The 26,936-nt window shown below is 51.2% G+C and overlaps 1 protein-coding gene across 1 annotated transcript in view; it reads left to right on the forward strand.

The window, feature by feature from the left end:
* Positions 1–26,936, forward strand: part of LOC147099494 (serine/threonine-protein kinase BRSK2-like) — a 191,057-nt gene that overhangs the window by 126,897 nt on the left and 37,224 nt on the right. The window contains exons 2-5 of the mRNA XM_085969685.1: positions 6,229–6,323; positions 10,963–11,048; positions 14,705–14,845; positions 26,533–26,649. Coding sequence (XP_085825811.1) covers positions 6,229–6,323; positions 10,963–11,048; positions 14,705–14,845; positions 26,533–26,649 — 439 coding nt within the window. The remainder of the gene's footprint in view (positions 1–6,228; positions 6,324–10,962; positions 11,049–14,704; positions 14,846–26,532; positions 26,650–26,936) is intronic.

Below are 26,936 nucleotides of genomic sequence, written 5' to 3' on the forward strand. Positions count from 1 at the left end.
CTCCTTGTGCGCGTGAAGATTCTAATTCCGCACATCATCTTCCAATTGGAGCTGAGGGTTCCTTGCTTGCAGGCCAGTGAAGCCACTCCCCGGTGTCCCAGCCAATATTTATCCCTCAACCAACATCACGGAAAAAACAGATCGGCTGTTCATTATCACGTTGCTGTTTGTGGGAGCTTGCTGTGCGCAAATTGGCTACCGCGTGTCCTACATTACAACAGTGACTGCACTTCAAAAGTGCTTTGTTGGCTGTAAAGCACTTTGGGACGCCCTGAGGTCGTGAAAGGCGCTATATAAATGCAAGTTCTTTCTTTCTTTCGCGCCCCTGCACTATCTCCCTTCCGATCTGATGCCCACACTCCCTCTTTCTGTACATCCCTGCCCCCCCTTTCTCTCCCTCGCAAATCTTTTCACCTCTTCATCTCTCTCTATCATTTAAAAACCTCCTTAAAACCCATCTCTTCGGCCGAGCTGTCAGTCATTACCTCCTGACCCTGGTGTCTGGTTTCCTGACACCTATTTGTGAAGCGCCTAGGGACGTTTCTAACCGTTTATTAATTGCAAGTTGTTGTTCTGTCAGTAATACGGGAAAAAAAATGAATGATTGGAAAAAGAGAGGTCGGAGGCTAAGAGGTGAGAGAGAAATGACCTGTCAGGTGGCAAGCAGCTTCTAACGGGAGCAATCGACACATTTGTCTCTGCAATGTGTCTCTGTCACTGCCGTGTTTAAAAGAGATGTACATTCCGGCCAACTGAAGTGAACTTAAAGGGGCTACGCCATTATTAAAACGGATACAAACTTTTTCTTATCCCCTCAGATTTCTCCCTCCTCCCCTCAGGCACTAGCCACCCACTGATAACCTTGGCCAAACAGCCATTCTTTATATGTGAGCATTGGTGGGCTATTCAACTTTGTGGCTCTTCAGAGCTGAGCTCGATATTGCTCGCCCAATACCCAAACACACATACTTTCCTAGATAGTGATCGGGAGAAGGAACCCTGGCTGCCATTTTTGCACTTTTCCAGGCCAGGAGTGGAGACCCATTGTAACTTCCCCAACTATGAGAGCGAAGACCCAACACGGGAGTGTCCTGGTTTGCATGGCTCACTAGGTACAACCCTCCGAGATCTTTACGCTCCTCCAATTCTGGCCTCTTGCGAATTGCCGATTTCCTTTGTCCCACCATTGCCGGCCGCGCCTTCAGCTGCCTGGGCTCTAAGTTCTGGAATTCCCTGCCTAAACCTCTCCGCCTCTCTTTCCTCCTTTAAGATGCTCCTTAAAACCTACCTCTTTGACCAAGCTTTCAGTCACCTGTCCTAATATCTCCTTATGTGGTTCGGTGACAACACTGACTCATCACTGGGAGCAGGGAGTCTGCACCGGGCGGGAGAGGGCAGAGGAGGTGGGGGATGGGAAAAAGGGAAGGGATGGGGGGAAAGGTGTGAGGAGGGGGATGGGGAAAGGGATGGGAATGGGAAAAGGAGGAGGAGGTTGGGGAGTTGACAGAAAAGGAAGCAGGAAGGAAAAAAGGAAGGAACTGGAGATGGAGATAAGGGAAGGGGAGAGAGAAAGCGATGAGGGAAGGAGAGACGAAGATCAGGGAAGGGGAGAGAGAAAGCGATGAGGCTGGAGAGAAATAGAGTTAAGGGAAGCGGAGAGGAGATGAGGGGAGGGGAAGAGATGAGGGAAGGCGGGAGAAGGAGATGAGGGGAGGGGAAAGATTGAGATGAGGGAAGGGGAGAGAGAAGCAGGAAGAGGATGGAGAGAAACCTGAAAGTACGTTCCCTCAGGAACATTCTCTGAAATATGCTGCACCCAGAGAGAAGGCGAGGCCTCAGTTCCCTCGAGGCCTGTGAATGTGGGCCAAGGCCTTAACCCAAGGGCCACAATAACCTTAACTTTACACGCTGAGAGCCCAGATCACATTAGCTGCTTGGAATTTAATTTTTTTTTCCACTTAGCAGCTATTTCTGAAATAGATATTTTCAGCCAGCAATGGAATGTGTAAAACCATAATCTTCATTGTACTTCATTGGCTGTAAAGCGCTTTGGGACGTCCGGTGGTTGTGAAAGGCGCTCTAGAAATGCAAGTCTTCCTTTTTTCTTTAATCTGTGCAGGAGCAGTCACACAGGGATGTGGTAACCCTTACCACCGTGTCGCAGACACTGACAGAGGGGTTGCAGCAACAGACACTGAGCTGTTGTCCTCTTCCCCCCAACACTGACCCCACACAGACTGCAATGGGGGCACAGCAGACACCCACAGTGTTGGGCTCACCCCCCCCCTAGTGGCTCCGTTCATAATTGCAGCAAGTGGAGTGGTCGTAGAAGATTTTGAAGAAGAGCAGGGGAGTTCTCCTCGGTGTCCTGGCCACTCAACTAACGTTATTGAACAAAAAATCTGATGATCTGGTCATATGTCCCGCCGCTGTTTGTGGGAGCTTGCTGTGCGCAAATTGGCTGCCGCGTTTCCTACATTGCAACAGTGACTACAAGTCAAAAAGTACTTCTTTGGCTGCAATGCGCTTTGAGGCATCCTGAGGTCGTGAAAGGTCCCAACAAACGGGAAGGACCAGACAGCCAGATGGTCTAGATATAGTGCTTGGAGGTGGACTCGCTGGAGGGTCTTGGGTGGGCAGAATACCTGGCACCACCAGGTGGTCTTCCTTGCTACTGAGACATTCAAAACTGGAAGGTCACAGGTTCAATCCCTCGCTGAGCGAGCTGATTTAATTCATTGTGGTGGTGAGGACACAGTAGGCTTCAGCCCCATCCCCCCTGCCCCCGCACTGCCATCTTTCCTAGACAAGGGAAGGGAAAATAAGCCAGGTACACCCCTCCTGCCCAGTGATCCTTGCTGGAGGGAACGCCTGTGAAGGGACCGGATCAGGCTTTGCGGCGATGCTCTCCATGGTTGAATAAACCACCAAACCTTTTGTATCTGGGCCCACATACGAAGAAGGCCCAATTGAACCGGGTATCGGAAGGTGCCTACATTGGCTCCTGGTTAAGCAGTGCCTCGATTTCAAAATTCTCATCCTTGTTTTCAAATCCCTCCATGGCCTCGCCCCTCCCTATCTCTGTAATCTCCTTCAGCCCCACAACCCCCCCGAGATATCTGCGCTCCTCTAATTCTGCCCTCTTGAGCATCCCTGATTATAATCGCTCCACCATTGGTGGCCGTGCCTTCTGTTGTCTGGGCCCTAAGCTCTGGAATTCCCTGCCTAAATCTGTCCGCCTCGCTACCTCTCTCTCCTCCTTTAAGACGCTCCTTAAAACCTATCTCTTTGACCAAGCTTTTGGTCACCTGCCCTAATTTATCCTTATGTGGCTTGGTGTCAAATTTTTTGTCTTAAAATACTCCTGTGCAGCGCCTTGGGACGTTTTACTACGTTAAAGACGCTTTATTTGTTTAGTTGTTGTTGTTGTTGTGCCTCTGGAAGAGTAGCACAGCATGAGTCGCTGCCTTCAGAAGAAATGGGGGAGAAAATAGAGAAGAAACATTCCCCTCGGGCCAAAGAAATGAGCTAAGGTAAAAAAAAATATTCACCGCCTTCCCACCCCCGCAAAATCATAAAATTCCTCACGCCAGCACAGGTGGGGCCCGTTGCCAGCGAGGCCTAATTCAGGAAGAGATTTGTGGCCTTTGGTAGTTAATCTGCTCTCGGTCCTCTGATCTCCAGGCAGTGACGTGACCGACAGCAGAATTGATTATTTATATATAGCCACCTCAGGGCGTCCCAAAGCGCTTTACAACCAATGAAGCACTTTTGAAGTGTAGCCACTGTCGTAATGTAGGAAGCGTGGCAGCCAATTTGCGCACAGCAAGATCCCACAAACAGCAATTAAATAAATGACCAGATCATCTATTTTTTTGTGCTGTTGATTGAGGGATCAATATTGGCCAGGACTCCCCTGCTCTTAGGAATAGGAGTAGGCCATTCAGCCCCTCGAGCCATTCAATGAGATCATGTCAGCCCCTCGAGCCTGTTCCGCCATTCAATGAGATCATGGCTGATTTGCGACCCAACTCCATATCCCCGCCTTTGCCCCATATCCTTTAATACCTTTGGGTAACAGAAAGCTATCAATCTCAGATTTAAAATTACCAATTGATCTAGCATCAATTGCCATTTGCAGAGGAGAGTTCCAAACTTCTACCACCCTTTGTGGGTAGAAGTGTTTCCTAATTTCACTCCTGAAAGGTCTGGCTCTAATGTTTAGACTCTGCCCCCTAGTCCTAGAATCCTCAACCAGCGGAAATAGTTTCTCTCTCTCTACCCTACCTGTTCCCCTTAATATCCTAAAAACTTCGATCAGATCACCCCTTAACCTTCTAAATTCTAGGGAATACCACCATAATTTGTGTAATTCCCTCCTCGTGACTTAACCCTTGAAGTCTGATATAGTGGCCGTGGGATCTTTTATGTCCACCCGAGAGGGCAGACGGGGCCCTCAATTTAACGTCTCATCCGAAAGACTCCCTCAGTCCCGTTGGTCTGGATTATGTCTGGAATGAACGAGATTGTGACACAACATCCGGAAACTTCTCACTGAAACAGGCCAACAACTTGCAGGGTTCTTTTTCCCCGCTCATGTGTTTTTATTCCCCGGTTTGATTTGAAGTGTACGAGGAGGGAGATGCTGCCTTGTCATCTCGCTGCTTTGAGCTATCTGGGGAGCAGATTAATTTCATTTGGAAAGGATGTGGAGAAAACGTTTCAGCAGGCCTGGGCCACAGGCCATTGCGATCTTCATCGGCCCTCGTTTCCCCTCATGATGTGGCGGAGACGATCCTTTTACACGTAATTTCATTTTAAATGGCTGTTGACAGCCGCGCATTGAGTGTGGTGGATGTTGACCCTTTTCCCCAGTTGATGTTAGTCCTTCGGAGAGCCTGCTCCCAGGACAAGGGATTAACCCTCCACTTCCTAGCGCAAGAGATAGGTATCCCATTCCCAGTAGTGTGACATTACTCTAGGAGAGTCGGGATGGGAGGGAGGAAGGGAAAGTGGCCTGTATGGAGGGAAAGTGAAAGAGAGAGAGAGACAGAGAGAGAGAGACAGAGGCATGATCCATTACAAGACTGAGTGTGAAAGAGAAACCCAATATATATGACTGGGACAGGAGAGACAGAGGGTAACCCAGTATGGCGGCGGGATGGGGTGGAAATAGAGACAGGGAGACCCAGTCTACACTGAGAGAGTCCTCCCCATAATGGGACGTCTCTCTCCCGCTTTTACACTGGCTCGCTCTCTCCCTCCCTCTCTCTCCTTGCCTCCCTCTCGCTCTCTCTCCCTCCCTCTCTGTCTTACATTGCCCCTCTCTCCCTCCCCCTCTCTCAAATCACAATGGCTTTCTCTCTCTCTACCCCTCTCTCCATATTACACTGATTCTCTCTCTCGCTCTCCCTCCCCCTTTCCCTCCCTCTCTCTCTCTCCCCCTCCCCCTCTCTCTATCTCACAATGGCTTTCTCTCTCTCTCTCTCTCTCTCTACCCCTCTCTCCATCTTACACTGGCTCTCTCTCTCTACCCCTCTATCTTACACTGGCCCTCTCTCTCTCTCTCTCACCCTCCCCTCCCTCTCTCTCTCCCTCCCTCTCTCTCTCTATCTTACACTGGCTCTCTCTCTCTCTCCCCCTCTATCTCACAATGACTTTCTCTCGCTCTCTCTCTCTCTCTACCCCTCTCTCCATCTTACACTGGCTCTCTCTCTCTCTCTCCTCCTCTCTCTATCTCACAATGACTTTCTCTCTCTCTCTCTCTACCCCTCTCTCCATCTTACACTGGCTCTCTCTCTCCCCCTCTCTCTATCTCACAATGGCTTTCTCTCTCTCTCTCTCTACCCCTCTCTCCATCTTACACTGGCTCTCTCTCTCCCCCTCCCTCCCTCTCTCTATCTTACACTGGCCCTCTCTCTCTCTCTCACCCTCCCTCTCTCTCTCCCTCACTCTCTCTCTCTATCTTACACTGGCTCTCTCTCTCTCGCCCCCTCTCTATCTCACAATGACTTTCTCTCTCTCCCCCCGCCCCCCATCTCGCCGTTCTGTTCTTGTAGTAACTTTGAAGAAGATTGAAAGAGAAGTTCGCCTTGAAATGGAGAGGTCCATCAACAAGGCCCAGAACCTCTTGGGAACTGGGAGGAGCATCCTCTGTACCACAATCCTCCAGTGACTAAATAAACCAGGTGCGTTTGTAATGTGTGTTTCCCTTGTCTTTCGTTGCAGGGCTGGTAAAGCTTGGGATTCACTGTATTACGGGACAGAAGGTTGCAATAAAGATCGTGAACCGGGAGAAGTTGACCGAGTCGGTCCTCATGAAGGTGAGAATCACCGTTAATAAAAATTCCACAGGCCGGATTATCTGCTCATTTCAAAGTTGCTTGCCCGTTTTCATTTCGTCCTGGTCTTTTTTCTTTTCCAGTTTTATCCCCGTCACCCATATTTCTACTGGCGGAGGAGACTAAGAGATTTAAGAGCGTTTTTAAAATGATGAGTGGTTTCGATCGAGTGAATAGGGGAAAGAAAGCTACTTCCTCTGGTTGGGGAGTCAGTGGCGAGGGGGCATTGATTTAAAATGATCACTAAGAGAGTGAGGAGAGAGGTTAGGAGAAATTCCTTTGCTCTGAGGGTTCTTGGAGCACAGATGCTTTGCCACAGGGAGTGGTTGAGGCAGAGGCCATTGCATCATTTGAGGGAAAATAGGATAAATATTTGAAGCAGAGGACGATATAGGGCTTATCGGGAGAGAGGTAGGCAGGGGAAATAGTTTTGGATTGCTGGCGCAAAGAACCAGCACAGATACAATGGGCCGAGTGGCCACTTTCTGGTTACAGGCATCTATGGTTCCATGAAAAGTGTCAATCCCCTCACTGGGCACGATCACACAGGTATTAATACGTCCTCCAGTGCCTCAGTTCTTCATGTGTGAGCCCAGACACTGACGGTTGTTCAACCAAGGGAGCATCACAGTCAAGCCAGATCCAAGGCTGAGCGGAGCGTGTTTCCAGCAGGGATCACGGGATGGTAATCAGGAGGGGGGACCATTGCCTGTTCTTTTTCCCTCTTGGTAACCTAAGGGCTTATAGGCCAATTTTAAGGACACCATTGCCTCCTTGGGTCAGGTCAGCACAGCCCTGGGAGCTTTGTTGAGTACAGCTCAGAACCACACAGGGCAAAAAGACACCAGGCCGCCTTTTCAACTGGTCACCTCGGGCCTCTCACCATCTATGGCCGAGTTGGCGAGCAGGTGGGCACCCTACCGATGTTGAAACCCCACCCCCCCCCCAACCCAACACCACTTTCAAATTGCCTCATAAGAGTGGCCCTGAGGGGAGTGGTTCTGTCTGCAATTTACCCCTTTTTTGGCCCTTCACCCTCCGTCTCGCCGTAGCAGCACAGCTGAATTTAGGAGCTCTGCATGTGGACAATGTTTTGCCTGAAGCTGCAGCCTACCGCTCCACTGCACAGTCTGCCCGGTTACTGCGCCGCTCACTCCTAGCTAATTGTGGTGACTGGTAGCATTTGTTATACATAGAAACAGGAGTAGGCCCCTCGAGCCCTACTGAGATTCACCAGACTGATACCTGGGATGGCAGGAATGACGTGTGAGGAGAGATTGGGTCGATTGGGCTTATACTCGCTGGAGTTTAGAAGAATGAGAGGGGATCTCATTGAAACTTATAAAATTCTAACAGGACTAGACAGACTAGATGCAGGAAGGATGTTCCTGATGGTGGGGGAGTCCAGAACCAGGGGTCACAGTCTAAAGATAAGGGGTAAGCCATTTAGGAGAGAGATGAGGAGGAATTTCTTCACCCAGAGAGTGGTGAACCTGTGGAATTCTCTACCATAAAAGGCAGTTGAGGCCAATTCATTAAAAAAATTCAAGAAGGAGTTAGATACATTTCTTAAGGTAAAGGGATCAAGGGATATGGGAAGAAAGCAGGGACAGGGTACTGAATTTGGATGATCAGCCATGATCTCATTAAATGGCGGAGCGGGCTCGAGGGGCCGAATGGCCTACTCCTGCTCCTATCTTCTATGAGCTCGTTCCGTCATTCAATTAGATCATGGCTGATCTGTACCTCAACTCCATCTACCGTCTGGTGGCCAGTGTCAGCACTTACACAGGGTCTAGACTCAAGTCTTCATGTACGACACATTCCAAGGTTTCTTTGACAGCATCTCCCTCCCCTGCCACCCTTACCACTGAGAAGAACAAGAGCCGCAATGTCATGGGAACACCAGCACCTCCGAGATCCAAAGTCGCACAACGTCCTGACTTCAACAAGAACAAACACCTTGCATTCATAAAGCACCTTTAAAGTGGTGAACAAACGTCCCAGGGCGCTTCACAGGAGCGTAATCAGACTAAATTTGACACCGAGCCACATAAGGAGATATTAGGACAGGTGACCAAAAGCTTGGTCAAAGAGATAGGTTTTAAGGAGCATCTTAAGGGAGGAGAGAAAGGTAGAGCGGCAGAAAGATTTAGGAAGGAAATTCCAGAGCTTAGGGCCTAGGCAGCTGAAGGCACGGCCTCCAATGGTGGAGTGATGAAAATCAGAGATGCGTAAGAGGCCAGGATTGGTGGAGTGCAGAGATCTTGGAGGGTTGTAGAGCTGGAGGAGATTACAGAGATAGGGAGGGGTGAGGCCATGTAGGAATTTGAATACGAGGATGAGAATTTTAAATTCGAGGTGTTGCTGGACTGGGAGCCAATGTAGGTCAGCGAGCACTGGGGTGATGGGTGAATGGGACTTGGTGCGAATTAGGAATACGGGCTGCAGAGTTTTGGACGTATATCATCGTTTCTTCATTGTTACTGGGTCGAAATCTTGAAATTCTCCACCTAACACCATCACCACACGGACTGCAGTGGTTCAAGAAGTCCCACTACTACCTCCTCAGGGTAGCTAGAGATGGGCATTAAATGCAAATCCCAAGATCAAATAATGAAAGCTCTGTATGGTTACTTCACTCTCTTCCCCAAAGGCTCAGTTGCCCAGAGAGTAACCCTGGTACCCCTGGGCTAAGGCAGAGGGGGAAAATCAGCCAGGGTTATCACTATCAGTATCTGCTGGTAAATTGGGTAAGGACTAAGCTCAGGAATTTCCTCCCTAAACCTCTCCGCCGCCCTACTTCTCTCTCCTCCTTTAAGACGCTGCTTAAAACCTGCCTCTTTGACCAAGTTTTTGATCACCTGTCCCAATATCTCCTTATGTGGCTCAGTGTCAAATTTTGTTTGATAATCGCTCCTGTGAAGCGCCTTGGGATGTTTTACTCAGTTAAAGGCGCTATATAAATGCAAGCTATTGGCTGTGATGCCCTCTGTAGTCAAATAGCCTGTTGACTTTGACTGTCTGGGATGAAGAACGGGCGAGATGCCGGAGAGTGTGAGCAGAACCGGTTACATTGAGGAGAATTAGAGGTGGGGGGGGGGGGGGGGGAAACATACCTTGTTGCCGGGCTGTTGCTAAGGAGGAGGGAGCGGACAAGGCTGCTTATCTGTCTCCCCCACCCCCTCCCCGGTGCTCTCTGTGACACAATAACTCAGCAAAGGCGTTCAGGGGATCCATTTCGGTGCGGAGCGCTCATCGGATGGACCGCTGCTCCCGGCTGATGATGTCAGCGGGACGCCTTATCGATTTTTGGGGCCTCGTTGAGATAGAACAGGCCTGCTGCCGACGCCGGTAGCGAGCTTGGCGTTTTGGTGGGGGGGGGTGGCAGTAATACCGGCGCTGCACACGCTCATCATGGGGTCTGCAGTGGCGCCTTAAGGGGGAAGGGTGGAAGGGTCAGGGGTCAGCAAGTGGCAGCCGCAGGGAAATATCACGAGCACGCACGGCAGAAGGGGGAAGGGCCCATGGAAGGCTTTAAGGCTCACAACACCAAAGAGGCTGAAAAAATGAGAGTCTTGACCTGCTTCCAGCTTTCCCTGACTGCAGCTAAAGATCCTTTCAAACAGCGCTGTAAATGGACAGGGTGAGGGGATGGGGCGTGATGGAACCTATATCTGCCCTAAGATCTCCTTATGTGTCTCGGTGTAAAATTTTGTTTGATTACGCTCCTGTATCTGGAGTACTGCGTTCAGTTCTGGGCACCGTACCTCAAGAAGGATGTATTTATTGGTCTTTGGAGGGGGTTGCAATAAACTTGACTTGGATTCCCTTGAGTATAGAAGTGTTTAAAATGTTAAAAGGATTCAGAAACTATTTCCTCTGGTGGGGGAGTCCAGAACAAGGGGGGCATAATCTTAGAATTAGAGCCAGGCCGTTTAGGAGTGAATCAGGAAGCACTTTTTCATACAAAGGGTAGTAGGAATCTCGAACTCTCTCCTCCGAAAGGCTGTGGACACTGGGGGGGCGGGGTGGGCAGGGGTGCCAATTGGAGCTGTCTTTTGGAGGAGACGTTAAGCCGAGGCCCCGTCTGCCCTCTCAGGTGGACGTAAAAGATCCTGCGGCACTATTTCGAAGAAGAGCAGGGGGAGTTCTCCCCGGTGTCCTGGGCCAATATTTATCCCTCAACCAACATCACTAAAAACAGATTATCTGGTCATAATCACATTGCTGTTTGTGGGAGCTTGCCGTGCACAAATTGGCTGCCGCGTTTCCCATATTACTCCACTTCAAAAGTACTTCATTGGCTGTAAGGCGCTTTGAGATGTCCGGTGGTCGTGAAAGGCGCTATATAAATGCAAGTCTTTCTTTCTTTCTGTCAAGACTGCGATTGAGAGATTTTTGTTGGGTAAGGGTATCAAGGGATGTGGAGCAAAGGCGGGAGAAATGGAGTTGAGGTGCAGATCAGCCGTGATCTAATTGAATGGCGGAGCAGGCTTGAGGGGCCGAATGGCCTCCACCCGTTCCTATTCCTGCTCCAACACTCAGCGCTGTCACCGCCCTCGCTGCCAGCATTGAACCAGTGTGGGTATAACGGTCTTCTTTTTGCGGTTTCCTGTAGGTGGAGAGGGAGATTGCCATTTTGAAGCTGATCGAGCACCCTCATGTACTGAAGCTCCACGACGTCTATGAAAATAAGAAATATTTGTAGGTATTATATTTTTTCACTTGCTTTACGGTGCGCACTTTCCGCTGGTCCTCCCAGAGCGGGCAGTGGGCATTTGCGAATCAGTCACAAGTAGAGCCAGTTTCCGGTTTCGTTCGGTGTTGGTCGGGGTGAGGGTTGTAGGTGCCGGGGAGCGGCACACTTTCCCACATCAAGCACCAGCCAGGTGTCAGCCGCGGCTCAGTGGGTGGCACTCTGGCCTCGGCATCAGACGGTCGTGGGTTCGAGTCCTACTCTAGAGACTTGAGCACAAAATCCAGCTGACACTCCCAGAGCGGTACCGAGGGAGCGCCGCACTGTCGGTGATGATGTCTTTCGGGTGAGACATTAAACCGAGGCCCCGTCGGCTCTCAGGTGGATGTAAAAGATTCCGTGGCACTATTTCGAAGAAGGGCAGGGGAGTTCTCCCTGGTGTCCCGGGCATATATATTTATCCCTCAACCATATTCATAAAAGACTGATGATCTGGTCATTATCACATTGCTGTTTGTGGGAGCTTGCTATGTGCAAATTGGCTGCCGCGTTTCCTACATTACAGCAGTGACTACACTTCAAAAAGTACTTCATTGGCTGTGAAGCACTTTGGGATGTCCTGAGGTCGTGAAATGCACTGTATAAATGCAAGTCTTTCTTTCTTTCTTTTCAGTCAAGTACAGAATGGTTAGACGCAAAGTAAAGCTCCCTACAATGTACCTCAGTCCCAACCCTCTCCCTGTCATTCCGTCCCTCCCTGTCTTCCTTCTTTCCTCTCTCCCTTACTTCCTACTTTCTTTATTTTCTTCGTCCCTGTCTTCCTTTCTCTCTCTCCCTTCTTCTCCCTTCCTTTCCCTTTCCCTTCCTCCCTCCCTACTTTCTTTATTTTCTTTCTCCCTTTCTTCCTTCTTTCCTCTCTCTCCCTCCCTTTACCTTCCTCCCTCCCTCTCTTCCTTGAAGGACCTAAGGTCTGGGAATGGGATGTGTAATGGTGGACTTGCTATCAAGTGACAAGGCTCATCAATCCCTGATGAACTTTATGTGAAATGTAAGTTCTGCACAGCAAAGCCCAGTGAATTAATATTCCCAGTGGAAATATGAGCCGTCCGAAGCAGGAATGACACGGCTTCAAACTCCTGGTCTCTGTAATGGACTGTCTGGTCCAAACGGAATGGTTGGCTACCTAAAGGCTTCTTGGTTCTTCTCTTAAGGGTTACTGGCCATTAGCTGCTACGTATACCAGGAATGGGCTTCTCTGATGGCCTCATGCCCACTGTAGTACTGAGCCATACAATCCATCCTTGGTCAGAACTGGCTACAGCTTGGGCAACTGTAGAGGAGTGAGAGGCTGTGATATCCCTGGGGTCGAAAGGGAAAAGTCTGTCAGGCTTCCCGCTCCTGATTGGTATCCAGTGAGTCCTGTTGGATAATGTGTGTGTGTGTGTGGACATAGGGTAAGAACAAGATCAGGCTCAGCTATGATACTCTCCATTGCCAAGGACCTGCCATCTCAGGGCTCACACATGAAGGATGGCCACTTGGCTGATTTATTGGAGGGGCGGTTGGCTCCACGGTAACCATGTATCTAAACAAGAATCAGCAACTTTAAGACAGGAGGGGAGAAACAGAAAGAAAATTAGGCGGGTGGAGAAAGGCAGCGGCCCCTCAGTGTGTTGCTCAGGACCCCTGGTGCAGGGGCCTGGAGACAGAGGCCCCTCAGTGTGTTGCTCAGGACCCTGGTGCAGGGGCCTGGAGACAGAGGCCCCTCAGTGTGTTGCTCAGGACCCTGGTGCAGGGGCCTGGAGACAGAGGCCCCTCAGTGTGTTGCTCAGGACCTCTGGTACAGGGGTCTGGAGACAGAGGCCCCTCACTGTGTTGCTCAGGACCTCTGGTGCAGGGGCCTGGAGACAGAGGCCCCTCACTGTGTTGCTCAGGACCTCTGGTGCAGGGGCCTGGAGACAGAGGCCCCTCACTGTGTTGCTCAGGACCTCTGGTGCAGGGGCCTGGAGACAGAGGCCCCTCACTGTGTTGCTCAGGACCTCTGGTACAGGGGCCTGGAGACAGAGGCCTCTCACTGTGTTGCTCAGGACCCCTGGTGCAGGGGCCTGGAGACAGAGGCCCCTCACTGTGTTGCTCAGGACCCCTGGTGCAGGGGCCTGGAGACAGAGGCCCCTCACTGTGTTGCTCAGGACCTCTGGTACAGGGGCCTGGAGACAGAGGCCCCTCAGTGTGTTGCTCAGGGTCACTGGTACAGGGGCCTGGAGACAGAGGCCCCTCAGTGTGTTGCTCAGGACCCCTGGTGCAGGGGCCTGGAGACAGAGGCCCCTCAGTGTGTTGCTCAGGACCCCTGGTACAGGGGCCTGGAGACAGAGGCCCCTCAGTGTGTTGCTCAGGACCCTGGTGCAGGGGCCTGGAGACAGAGGCCCCTCACTGTGTTGCTCAGGACCCCTGGTGCAGGGGCCTGGAGACAGAGGCCCCTCACTGTGTTGCTCAGGACCCCTGGTACAGGGGCCTGGAGACAGAGGCCCCTCAGTGTGTTGCTCAGGACCCCTGGTGCAGGGGCCTGGAGACAGAGGCCTCTCACTGTGTTGCTCAGGGCCCTGGTGCAGGGGCCTGGAGACAGAGGCCCCTCAGTGTGTTGCTCAGGACCCCTGGTGCAGGGGCCTGGAGACAGAGGCCCCTCAGTGTGTTGCTCAGGACCCCTGGTGCAGGGGCCTGGAGACAGAGGCCCCTCACTGTGTTGCTCAGGACCCCTGGTGCAGGGGCCTGGAGACAGAGGCCCCTCACTGTGTTGCTCAGGACCCCTGGTGCAGGGGCCTGGAGACAGAGGCCCCTCAGTGTGTTGCTCAGGACCCCTGGTGCAGGGGCCTGGAGACAGAGGCCTCTCACTGTGTTGCTCAGGGCCCTGGTGCAGGGGCCTGGAGACAGAGGCCCCTCACTGTGTTGCTCAGGACCTCTGGTACAGGGGCCTGGAGACAGAGGCCCCTCAGTGTGTTGCTCAGGACCCCTGGTGCAGGGGCCTGGAGACAGAGGCCCCTCAGTGTGTTGCTCAGGACCCCTGGTGCAGGGGCCTGGAGACAGAGGCCCCTCACTGTGTTGCTCAGGACCTCTGGTACAGGGGCCTGGAGACAGAGGCCCCTCACTGTGTTGCTCAGGACCTCTGGTACAGGGGCCTGGAGACAGAGGCCCCTCAGTGTGTTGCTCAGGACCCCTGGTGCAGGGGCCTGGAGACAGAGACCTCTCACTGTGTTGCTCAGGACCCCTGGTGCAGGGGCCTGGAGACAGAGGCCCCTCACTGTGTTGCTCAGGACCTCTGGTACAGGGGCCTGGAGACAGAGGCCCCTCAGTGTGTTGCTCAGGGCCCTGGTGCAGGGGCCTGGAGACAGAGGCCCCTCAGTGTGTTGCTCAGGGCCCTGGTGCAGGGGCCTGGAGACAGAGGCCCCTCAGTGTGTTGCTCAGGGCCCTGGTGCAGGGGCCTGGAGACAGAGGCCCCTCACTGTGTTGCTCAGGACCTCTGGTACGAAGTGTGTGGGATCTTTCGCCTCTCAATTAGTAAAACTCATCCCTGCACACTGGAACCCAGCAGAATATGTTGAAGTGACTAATTATGTGAAGTGTTCTGTTAGTGTTTTCACTTTCATTGAATTTTCCTTTCTTCTTTCAGGTACTTAGTGTTAGAACATGTGTCCGGAGGGGAACTGTTTGATTACCTTGTCAAAAAGGGAAGATTGACACCGAAAGAAGCTCGCAAATTCTTCCGACAAATTATATCCGCACTGGATTTCTGTCACAGTCACTCCATATGGTAAGAAAACATGTTGAGAGATGAAACGTTTTTCCCCTGCAACTTTCTCCCTTTGAGGCATTGACTCTCGCTGGGGTACAGGTCCCCGCCTCTCCTGAAGGCACTGACTCTCGCTGGGGTATGGGTACCCGCCTCTCCTGAAGGCACTGACTCTCGCTGGGGTACGGGTTCCCATCTCTCCTGAAGGCACTGACTCTCGCTGGGGTATGGGTCCCCACCTCTCCTGAAGACACTGACTCTCGCTGGGGTACGGGTCCCCATCTTTCCTGAAGGCACTGAGTCTCGCTGGGGTATGGGTCCCCACCTCTCCTGAAGGCACTGACTCTCGCTGGGGTACGGGTCCCCACCTCTCCTGCAGGTACTGACTCTCGCTGGGGTACGGGTTCCTCCCTCTCTGAAGGCACTGACTCTCGCTGGGGTACGGGTCTCCACCTCTCCTGAAGGTACTGACTCTCACTGGGGTATGGGTCCCCGCCTCTCCTGAAGGCACTGACTCTCGCTGGGGTACGGGTCCCGCCTCTCCTGAAGGTACTGACTCTCACTGGGGTATGGGTCCCCGCCTCTCCTGAAGGCACTGACTCTCGCTGGGGTACGGGTCTCCACCTCTCCTGAAGGTACTGACTCTCACTGGGGTATGGGTCCCCGCCTCTCCTGAAGGTACTGACTCTCGCTGGGGTACGGGTCCCGCCTCTCCTGAAGGTACTGACTCTCGCTGGGGTACGGGTCCCCGCCTCTCCTGAAGGTACTGACTCTCGCTGGGGTACGGGTCCCCGCCTCTCCTGAAGGCACTGACTCTCGCTGGGGTACGGGTCCCGCCTCTCCTGAAGGTACTGACTCTCGCTGGGGTACGGGTCCCCGCCTCTCCTGAAGGCACGGACTCTTGCTGGGGTACGGGTCCCCGCCTCTCCTGAAGGCACTGACTCTCGCTGGGGTACGGGTCCCGCCTCTCCTGAAGGTACTGACTCTCGCTGGGGTACGGGTCCCCGCCTCTCCTGAAGGCACGGACTCTTGCTGGGGTACGGGTCCCCGCCTCTCCTGAAGACACTGACTCTCGCTGGGGTACGGGTCCCCACCTCTCCTGCAGGTACTGACTCTCGCTGGGGTACGGGTTCCTCCCTCTCTGAAGGCACTGACTCTCGCTGGGGTACGGGTCTCCACCTCTCCTGAAGGTACTGACTCTCACTGGGGTATGGGTCCCCGCCTCTCCTGAAGGCACTGACTCTCGCTGGGGTACGGGTCCCGCCTCTCCTGAAGGTACTGACTCTCACTGGGGTATGGGTCCCCGCCTCTCCTGAAGGCACTGACTCTCGCTGGGGTACGGGTCTCCACCTCTCCTGAAGGTACTGACTCTCACTGGGGTATGGGTCCCCGCCTCTCCTGAAGGTACTGACTCTCGCTGGGGTACGGGTCCCGCCTCTCCTGAAGGTACTGACTCTCGCTGGGGTACGGGTCCCCGCCTCTCCTGAAGGTACTGACTCTCGCTGGGGTACGGGTCCCCGCCTCTCCTGAAGGCACTGACTCTCGCTGGGGTACGGGTCCCGCCTCTCCTGAAGGTACTGACTCTCGCTGGGGTACGGGTCCCCGCCTCTCCTGAAGGCACGGACTCTTGCTGGGGTACGGGTCCCCGCCTCTCCTGAAGGCACTGACTCTCGCTGGGGTACGGGTCCCGCCTCTCCTGAAGGTACTGACTCTCGCTGGGGTACGGGTCCCCGCCTCTCCTGAAGGCACGGACTCTTGCTGGGGTACGGGTCCCCGCCTCTCCTGAAGACACTGACTCTCGCTGGGGTACGGGTCCCCGCCTCTCCTGAAGACACTGACTCTCGCTGGGGTACGGGTCCCCGCCTCTCCTGAAGACACTGACTCTCGCTGGGGTACGGGTCCCCGCCTCTCCTGAAGACACTGACTCTCGCTGGGGTACGGGTCCCCGCCTCTCCTGAAGACACTGACTCTCGCTGGGGTACGGGTCCCCGCCTCTCCTGAAGACACTGACTCTCGCTGGGGTACGGGTCCCCGCCTCTCCTGAAGACACTGACTCTCGCTGGGGTACGGGTCCCTGCCTCTCCTGAAGACACTGACTCTCGCTGGGGTACGGGTCCCCGCCTCTCCTGAAGACACTGACTCTCGCTGGGGTACGGGTCCCCGCCTCTCCTGAAGACACTGACTCTCGCTGGGGTACTATTACACAGGCCCCAGCACCTAGTTCAAGTGGAAGCTCAATTTCAACAGCACCTCTGAACCTGCAACCTCCACCACCTAGAAGAACAAGGGCAGCAGGTGCATGGGAACACCATCACATTCAAGTTCCCCTCCAAGTCACACACACCATCCTGACTTGGAAATATATCACCATTCCTTCATCGTTACTGGGTCAAAATCCTGGAACTCCCTCCCTAACAGCACTGTGGGAGTAAATGCCATTAGGTAAATGTTGGCCTTGCCAGCTACCGCCACATCCCTTGAATGAAATCAAGACTTGTATTTATATAGCGCCTTTCACGACCACCGGAGTCCCAAAGAGCTTTACAGCCAATGAAGTACTTTTGAAGTGCAGTCACTGTTGTAATGTAGGAAATGTGGCAGCCAATTTGCGCACAGCAAGCTCCCACAAACGGCAATGTTATAATGACCGGATAATCTGTTTTCTTTTTAGTGATGTTGATTGAGGGATAAATAAATAGAGAATGGTTACCTCTGCAAAGTGCTAGCTGACTATGAGCATCTGTGGAACAAGAGTCAGAATCGGATCGAGTGTAAAATGGGCTGCCGATTCGCTATCACTCGTTTTGTGCTACTGCCCAAGACCAACTTCAGCCTCTGGAATGGGCCGAATAAAAAAAAGTTAGTGTCAGTGGGCTATTTTTTTTTAAATTCGTTCCTGGGATGTGGGCGTTGCTGGCAAGGCCAGCATTTATTGCCCATTCCCTAATTGCCCTCGAGAAGGTGGCGGTGAGCCACCTTCCTGGACCGCTGCAGTCCGTGTGGTGAAGGTGCTCCCACAGTGATGTTAGGGAGGGAGTTCCAGGAATTTGACCCAGTGACGATGAAGGATCGACGATATATTTCCAAGTCAGGATAGTGTGTGACTTGGATGGGAACTTGGAGGTGGTAATGTTCCCATGCGCCTGCTGCACTTGTCCTTCTAGGTGGAAGAGGTCGCGGGTTTGGGAGGTGCTACCGAAGAAGCCTTGGCAAGTTGCTGCAGTGCATCTTGTAGATGGTACACACTGCAGCCACGGTGCGCCGGTGGTGGAGGGAGTGAATGTTTAAGGTGGTGGATGGGGTGCCAATCAAGCGGGCTGCTTTGTCCTGGATGGTGTCGAGCATCTTGAGTGTTGTTGGAGCTGCACTCATCCAGGCAAGTGGAGAATGTTCAATCACACTCCTGACTTGTGCCTTGTAGATGGTGGAAAGGCTTTGGGGCGTCAGGAGGTGAGACAATCGCCGCAGAATACCCAGCCTTTGACCTGCTCTTGTATTAATGTGGCTGGTCCAGTTAAGTTTCTGGTCAATGGTGACCCCAGGTTGTTGATGGTGGGGGCTTCGGCGATGGTAATGCCGTTGAATGTCAAGCGGTGGTGGTTAGACTCTCGCTTGTTGGAGGTAGTCATTGCCTGGCACTTGTGTGGCGTGAATGTTACCTGCCACTTATCAGCCCAAGCCTGACGTCGTCCAGGTTTTGCTGCACTCGGGCATGGACAACTTCATTATCTGAGGAGTTGCGTATGGAACTGAACACTGTGCAATCATCAGCGAACATCCCCATTTCTGACCTTATGATGGAGGGAAGGTCATTGATGAAGCAGCTGAAGATGGTTGGGCCTAGGACACTGCCCTGAGGAACTCCTGCAGCGATGTCCTGGGGCTGAGATGATTGACCTTCAACCACCACAACCGTCTTCCTTTGTGCTAGGTATGACTCCAGCCAGTGGAGAGTTTTCCCCTTGATTCCCATTGACTTCAATTTTACTAGGGCTCCTTGATGCCACTCGGTCAAATGCTGCCTTGATGTCAAGGGCAGTCACTCTCACTTCACCTCTGGAATTCAGCCCTTTTGTCCATGTTTGGACCAAGGCTGTAATGAGGTCTGGAGCTGAGTGGTTCTGGTAGATCCCAAACTGGGCATCAGTGTGCAGGTTATTGGTGAATAAGTGCTGCTTGATAGCACTGTCGACGATACCTTCCATCACTTTGCTGATGATTGAGAGTAGACTGATGGGGCGGTAATTGGCTGGGTTGGTTTATCACAGAATCACAGAAACCCCACAGTGCAGATAGAGGCCATTTCGGCCCATCGAGCCTGCACCGACACATATCCCACCCGATCCCCGTAACCCCTACATCAACACATATCCCACCCTATCCCCGTAACCCCACGTATTTAATCCCCCTAACACTAAGGGTCAATTTATCATAGCCAATCAACCTAACCCGTCCTCTTTTTGTGGACAGGACATACCTACGCAGTTTTCCACATTGTTGGGTAGATGCCAGTGATGTAGCTGTACTGGAACAGCTTGGCTAGAGGCGCGGCTAGTTCTGGAGCACGACACGACAGCCGGGATGTCGTCAGGGCCCATAGACTTTGCCTGTCTTCAGCCATTTCTTGATATCAACTGGAGTGAATCGAATTGGCTGAAGACTGGCTTCTGTGATGGTGGGGACCTCAGAAGGAGGCCGATATGGATCATCCACTCGGCACTTCTGGCTGAAGATGGTTGAAAGCGCTTCCGTCCGTCCGGTTTTATTCTTATTATTGTTTTTTCGTAGTGGTTGTGTACAACTGAGTGGTTTGCTAGGCCATTTCAGAGGGCAGTTAAGAGTCAACCACATTGCTGTGGGTCTGGAGTCGCATATCGGCCAGACCGGGTAAGAGCAGCAGATTTCCTTCCCTAAAGGACATTAGTGAACCAGATAGATTTTTAAAACAATCTGATAGTTTCATGGTCACTATTACTGATACTAGCTTTTTATTCCAGATTTATTTAATTAACTCATGTCTCTGGATCATTCGTCCAGGCCTCTGGATTACTAGTCCAATAAGCTAACCACTATGCTACCGTTCCTGTAATGTACTTTGAGCCTGATTGTTTCCTTAGCCGACATCTATACACACTCCATGTGGGCAACACCAGCAAGGTAGTATTTATTACCCATTCTGAGTTTCCTTAGGGGCATTAAGAGTAAACCACATAGTGTGGGACTAGAATCACATGGACCCATATGAACATACGAACAATGACAGACAGGTAAAGACCCTCTGGTCCATCAAGCCTGTCCCACATAGTTGCGATACCTTGTGTATCACAATATCTACACGTCCCACCCCACCCGAAACCATGGGAGAGGGAAAAAAAAGCCAGATAAAAACCCAGGCAAATTTGGGGGCAAAAATCTGGGAAATTCCTCTCCAACCCATCTAGGCCATCGAAACTAGTCCAGGAGATCACTCTGGCCCTGAATTCTCTGCAGTACCTACCTTCTGTAAGAGGTGATCTCCGCCCCAGCCAGAAACGGGTCCAGCTCTCGCTTGAAGGAATTCAGCGAATCAGCGTTCACCGCACGAGACGGCAGCCTGTTCCAGGGGTAAAGAAAGAAAGAAAGACTTGCATTTCTATAGTGCCTTTCACGAGCACCGGCCATCCCAAAGCACTTTACAGCCAATGAAGTACTTTTTGAAGTGCAGTCACTGTTGTAATGTGGGAAACGCGGCAGCCAATTTGTGCACAGCAAGCTCCCACAAACAGCAATGCGATAACGACCAGATAATCTGATTCCACTATTCTCTGGGCAAAAAGAACCACCTCCTGGCATCTAATCAGATCAGAGCGGCACATCCCTTCCCCGAATGACATTAACGAACCAGTTGTGTTCCTACAACAATCTGGACGTTACATGATGCAAATGATCAAATTCACTGAATTTGATTTCACAGCTTGCCATGGTAGGATTTGAACTCGCGATCTCGGGGTTGCTAGTCCAGTATCACAACCACGAAGACACTGTACCCATTAGGAGTCCCTCTAGTGCACAGTAATGGGAAAGGACCCGCGCAGGCCGCTCACTGGCTTTTACAGTGTAAGTGCCGCGCATACTCAGAAATTTAAAGGGACCGCGCATTTAAAGAAACAGGCCACGCAGAACAAAATGCAGCTTACAGGGAACATTGGTGGGAACCCTTGTTTTTTTTTGCCTATTATGTCTCGTGGCTGGGTAGAATAACGTGATGTGATGTTCTACAGGCTCGAACCCCAGCGTCCCACAGTATCTGTTCAACAGACCACTGCCTCAGTCTCCATCTGCCTTCTCTGCCCTTCCTCCCCGACCCCTGCCGCCCTACCTGTTTCCTGCTTATTGGACCCCCATCTGGCTTCTGCCCTTCATGTTGGTTCCCATTCCTGTATGAATGTGGGAGAGCAGGGCTGAGGTGGCAGAGAATGGGCATGGTTAGGCGGGGGTGGGGGGGAAACAGCGGGGATTGAGAGAGTGTGAGAGAGAGCTGGAGTTGAGACAGAGAGGGGGGGGACATGGGGTGGATGAGGGACAACTAACTATCCACAACAGAGAAAAACTGTAGGATGGGAGAGAGAAAGAGAGAGAGAAGCAACAAGGGAAACAGTGACTCTCTCTGACTGGTGGCATGGGAGAACATTAATGTATATATAAAATGATTGAGTCCCTCACACTTCAAACGTCACACTTCATTACGGACACAAATTAAGCTGAAAAGAAGCAAAAGAAACCCAGTCATTTCCTGCTGGTTTTTTTGGTCTTGGATGAAGCCAGTTAATGACCTCAGAACTGAGCTCAGAATGTCCCTACTTACATCAGTTTGACCTGATGGCCTTAAAGGAGCACAGGTTACGCACAGCTCCATTTTAGCAGAATAATACACCGTGAATCACATGGTATAATGTTCCTGTCCCTTTAAAACGCCGAGGGTGATCTGCTAGCATTTATCAAACATTGACTGACATTGAACTCTCCTTTCCTCATTCCACCATCTTCCGCATCCCCCTCCCTTCGCCCCACCACTGGCGGTCTTGGCTTCAGCCACCCGGCCCCATCCAATGGAATTCCCTCCCCACCCCCCCTTAAGACCATCCTTTAAAACCCACCTCTTTGACCAAGCTTCTGGTCGCCCTCACACCGCCCCTCCTAATATCTCCTACTTTGGCTCAGTGTCCATTTTATTTGACTATGCCTTGGGATATTTTCCTTCTTATAAAGGAGTGCTATATAATTGCAAGTTGTCGTTGTATGTAATGATACTCACGTGCATTACAAAGAAGGACCCGACACAAGGGGAGTGAGTTCATTTCAGAAGAGCATAAGATAAGATAGAATGAGAAAAGGTCACCGAGCCCCATCATGTACATTCTCTCCACGGACCATGTACAAACCAAACTGACTCTGCTCCACCCACTTAAGCTCCTACATAGGTACTCCCTGATCCCCGAGACTCCCCAATGTTCACCACATCTCTACTATTGAATCTTGGCCGATTCCCCCCTCTTCCCCTAGTGATGCAGGAATTACTTTGTGTTCTGTGTATAACTCTCCGAACAACCACCAATCCAAGTGCCAAGCAAGACTTTTTGCCCAGCCAGTCCTTCCACACATCTCGTACTCTGGTGGGGCGGAGGGTGGGGTTGGGGGGTTTGAAGTGGTGAAGCTTCTTCTAATCTCTGGCTGTGCTTCAGGTTTCTTTGTTGGAATCCCACGTTCCCTGAACCAGTGCTCACAGTCTAGGTCAACCTGCCTTTTAGCATTTAAAAAAAACCTGGATCAGGTCCCCTTTTGTTCTTGTGACCTCACTGAGGTCCTGCAACCACAACAACAACTACTTGTATTTATATAGCACCTTTAACGTAGTAATAGGTCCCAAGGCGCTTCACAGAAGTATTATAAGATGAAAATTTGACACCGAGCCACATAAGGAGAAATTAGGGCAGGTGACCAAAAGCTTGGTCAAAGAGGTAGGTTTTAAGGAGCGTCTTAAAGGAGGAGAGAGGTAGAGAGGTGGGGAGATTTAGGGAGGGAGTTCCAGAGCTTAGGGCCTAGGCAGCTGAAGGCACGGCCGCCGATTATAATCAGGGATGCTCAAGAGAGCAGAATTTGAGGAGCGCAGATGTCTCAGGGGGTTGTGGAGGAGATTACAGAGGTAGGGAGGGGCGAGGCCATGGAGGGGTTTGAAAACAAGGATGAGAATATTGAAATCAAGGTGTTGCTTAATTAGGAGCAAACGAGCACAGGGGTGATGGGCGAACGGGACTTGGTGCGAGTTAGGACACGGGCAGCCAAGTTTTGGATGACCTCAAGTTTACGTAGGGTGGAATGTGGGAGGCCGGCCAGGAGTGTGTTGGAATAGTCAAGTCTAGAGGTAACAAGGGCATGGATGAGGGTTTCAGCAGCAGATGAGCTGAGGCAGGGGCGGAGACAGGCGATGTTCCGGAGGTGGAAATAGGCAGTGTTAGTGATGGCGTGGATATGTGGTCGCTATGGGTCGCAATTACGCTATGGGATACTGGTGGATTGATGCTTTACGTCTTTGTCTGAAATTCCCCTCTCTGTTATTTTAGTGGGCGTGTTAACCCATTTGTTTTAAACTTGTGTCATATTACTATATTCAGCTAGTGGTGCCTCTTGCTCCTGTGCATTTTTGCCCCCTGGCCAGCCTGTGTAGGGGTATACAGTACTGAGTGACTATTAGATCAACTAGACTGTTTGTATGTTTGAACTGCTTAAAATGGAGTGGCTTCTTTTTGTGGTGTCAACCTTAAACACCCTGTCACTGGTTAGATGTCAGAATAATTGCAAGGCCTCAGTGACTTAGCAAGAAGATTGAGAGGGATCCAGGTTTTTAAAATGCCAAGAGACATATAGACAATGTAGGTAAGCAGGTGGACTGACTTGGACGGGGTGGCTATAGTGGGCAGCAGGCGAAGATTCAGTAGCAGAGATGCCAAAGCAGAGCCCTATATTATTCCAACAGTCCACCTCCAGTTGATGCCCGATAGCATCATGCCAACCTCAGGACAGCACCCTCTACTGCACCAGACTGGTAGTAGTCCCTACACCAGCAGGCCTCGAGGCCTACAACAGGCCAGAGAAAATTCCTGCCATTTGCTAAGAAATATTTTTCAGTATGGGGTCAAATGACATTCTTAAATCCATTGTAATTTAATTTTTCTCCTGTTTATGGTTCTCTCACACCCCCACTGCCACCCCAATGTATGATAAACCCTGCTTTCGTCAAGATGTTAGACAACCTACTCCTAGGACTCCGCTAGGCTGCTTAGCAGTTGTTCTGAGGTGATTCAGTCTTAGAATTTCGCTACTTTCCTTGTCCTCCACTTTGCCTCTTCTCACAATAACGAGGCTGGGACTTTGAATTTGCCATGTGGGAAATTGTGGGTGTAAGGTTCAGATGAAGCCTTAAAAAGTGTTAGAAAAACAGACAATATCCTCAAAGAGACTATCAACCACTTCCCTCATCAGATAGTGGAATTCCTCGTCCCTTCACTGGGGCAGGATTGGCACCTATGCCCTACACGTGACAGGACAGGGTCTATCTCAGTGCACCACCCACACCACAGCAGAGAGAAGAGTCTTTCTCCCCTCTCCGCCCCCACCCCCCTTCCTCCCCACCCTGTTGGTGCAGGAGTGGAGCCCAGGCTCCAGATATAACAGGACAGAGTTTAACCCATTGCACCAACCTACTCCACGTCAGAGAGAAAACACCTTTCGTTCCATCTGTCTCGGAGAGTACCTGGGACCCAGAGGAGAAAGGACAGTGTCCAACACACAGTTTGTAGAATTACATCGCGTCTACAGCACTGAAACAGGTCATTTAGCTCAACTGGTCCGTGTCGGTGTTTATGCTCCACACGAGCCTCCTCCCGCCCCTCTTCATCTCACCCTATCAGCATATCCTTCTATCCCTTTCTCCCTTGTGTGCTTATCTAGTTTCACCTTTAAATCCATCTATGAGTTCCTATGAATCCCAGCTTCACATGCTCCACCTCCCAATATCCTGGGGTCCTCGGAAGCTAGGATTGCAAACAACACTCTGTGATGCACTGCTGTTATATCAGCCCCTGCAGGCGGCTTTAGATTAATCCTTTATTCAAATCACGGCTGCACAGCCTGGTAGTAATTACGTTGCAGGGGCAGTGTAATAAAATTTCTGATGGGATAGAAGTGTCAGCGCAGGACTGGGTGATGAATGTGGGCTGTATTTTAATCAGGGTTCTGTTTCACATCTGTACTGGTCGGAGGCTTGGAGCCCCACGAGCAGCTCTAATGTAATCTCATCTCACATCAGCACCAACAGAGAGGCCATCAACAGCCAGGGTTAACCCTGGAAGTGCTGGCTTGGAATCTGAATAGAGGTGTTCAAAATCACAAGGGTTTTTGATAAGAGTGGATATGTAGAAACTGTTTCCGCTGGCAGGAGGGTCGGTAACCAGAGGACACAGATTTAAGATAATTGGCAAAAGAACCAGATGAGGGGCGATGGCGAGAAAGTGTTTTAACGCAGCGAGTTGTTGTGATCGGGAACGCGCTGCCTGAAAGGGCGGTGGAAGCAGATTCAATAGTAACTTTCAAAAGGGAAATGTGTGAATATATACTTGAAAAGGGAAAATAATTGCAGAGCTATGGGGAAAGAGCAGGATGAGCGGGACTAATTGGATGGCTCTTTCCTGGAGCCGGCACAGGCACGCTGGGCCGAATGGCATCTTTCTGTGCTGTGTGATTCTATTTGATCATCACTTGCCTGCTGAAATGTTAGCTGGCCTCAGTTGTGCTGTCTAATTCATGGGGAAGCAGTATGATGCTGGGATATGTTGGAGCTCCAAACTGCGGCACCGCGGACCACTTGGAAGCAGCATCGTATCCTTGAATCCCCAGATGATGAGGTCCTGGCCTCTTCCCTGCCTTTGCTGGTAGCCACTGAATGGGGACCAGACACCAAGCCACAGGATGAAGGGGAAACTGAGTGGGAGAGATTCTCTTGTGCAGCTCCTAGTGGCTAGTACTGGAAAGGTATTGCCAGGGACCTGGGATACCTCAAATGCTCTCATTTTCCCCTTGACACTCTAACACTGTCCAATTCTCCAAGCCTCCGGTGCTCAAACGTTCTTTGCAACCCCCCATCCGATGCACTGGAACGCCTCGAACATGCAAGACTGTCAATCCCTTTTAAACTCAGAGACCCCCGACTCAGATACCTCACAAGTTCAGATACGTCACAAGGCTCAGATACCTCGTGCCTCAGACTGTAAAATTAGGTCGATCTGCAGAGACTTCAATTTTCCTTTATTATTGAGCAGAACTTGCTTTTTGTCTCCTATGTCAACGAAGTGCAGGCTGTCATCTGACTTTTCAGACACAAAAGCACTGACTGACACAAGGCTGAGATACCTCACAAGGCTGAGATACCAAACAAGGCTGAGATACCAAACAAGGCTGAGATACCTCACAAGGCTTAGATATCAAACCTGCCTCAGATATCAAACAAGGCTGAGTTACCAAACATGTCTCAGATACCAAACAAGGCTGAGATACCAAACAAGACTCAGATATCAAACAAGGCTCAGATACTCCATGTGTCTCAGATGCCTCGTGACTCAGATACCCCACTTGGTTCAATCGTTCATTTTAACTCACCTTTGATTGCTTTGCAGCCACAGAGACCTGAAACCAGAGAACCTACTCCTGGATGAGAAGAATAACATCCGGATTGCGGATTTTGGAATGGCTTCACTGCAGGTCGGCGATAGTCTACTAGAGACCAGCTGTGGGTAAGAGGCAGTCTGAAAATACAATTCACTTTGTTTCATAGCCTTGTCCTGAGGCCAATATTTATCCCTCAACCAACACCACTAAAACAGATTATCTGGTCATTATCACATTGATGTTTGTGGGAGCTTGCTGTGCACAAATTGGCTGCCACGTTTCCTACATTACAACAGCGACTATCTTCAAAAAGTACCTCATTGGCTGTAAAGAGCTTTGGGATGTCCTGAGGTCGTGAAATGCAAGTGAAGTACTTTTTTTGAAATGTAGTCACTGTTGTAACGTATGCAAC

The sequence above is a fragment of the Somniosus microcephalus genome, chromosome 28 (genome assembly GCF_052327205.1).
Source record: "Somniosus microcephalus isolate GS21.2 chromosome 28, FLI_Smic_1.0, whole genome shotgun sequence".
NCBI classification, from domain to species: domain Eukaryota; kingdom Metazoa; phylum Chordata; class Chondrichthyes; order Squaliformes; family Somniosidae; genus Somniosus; species Somniosus microcephalus.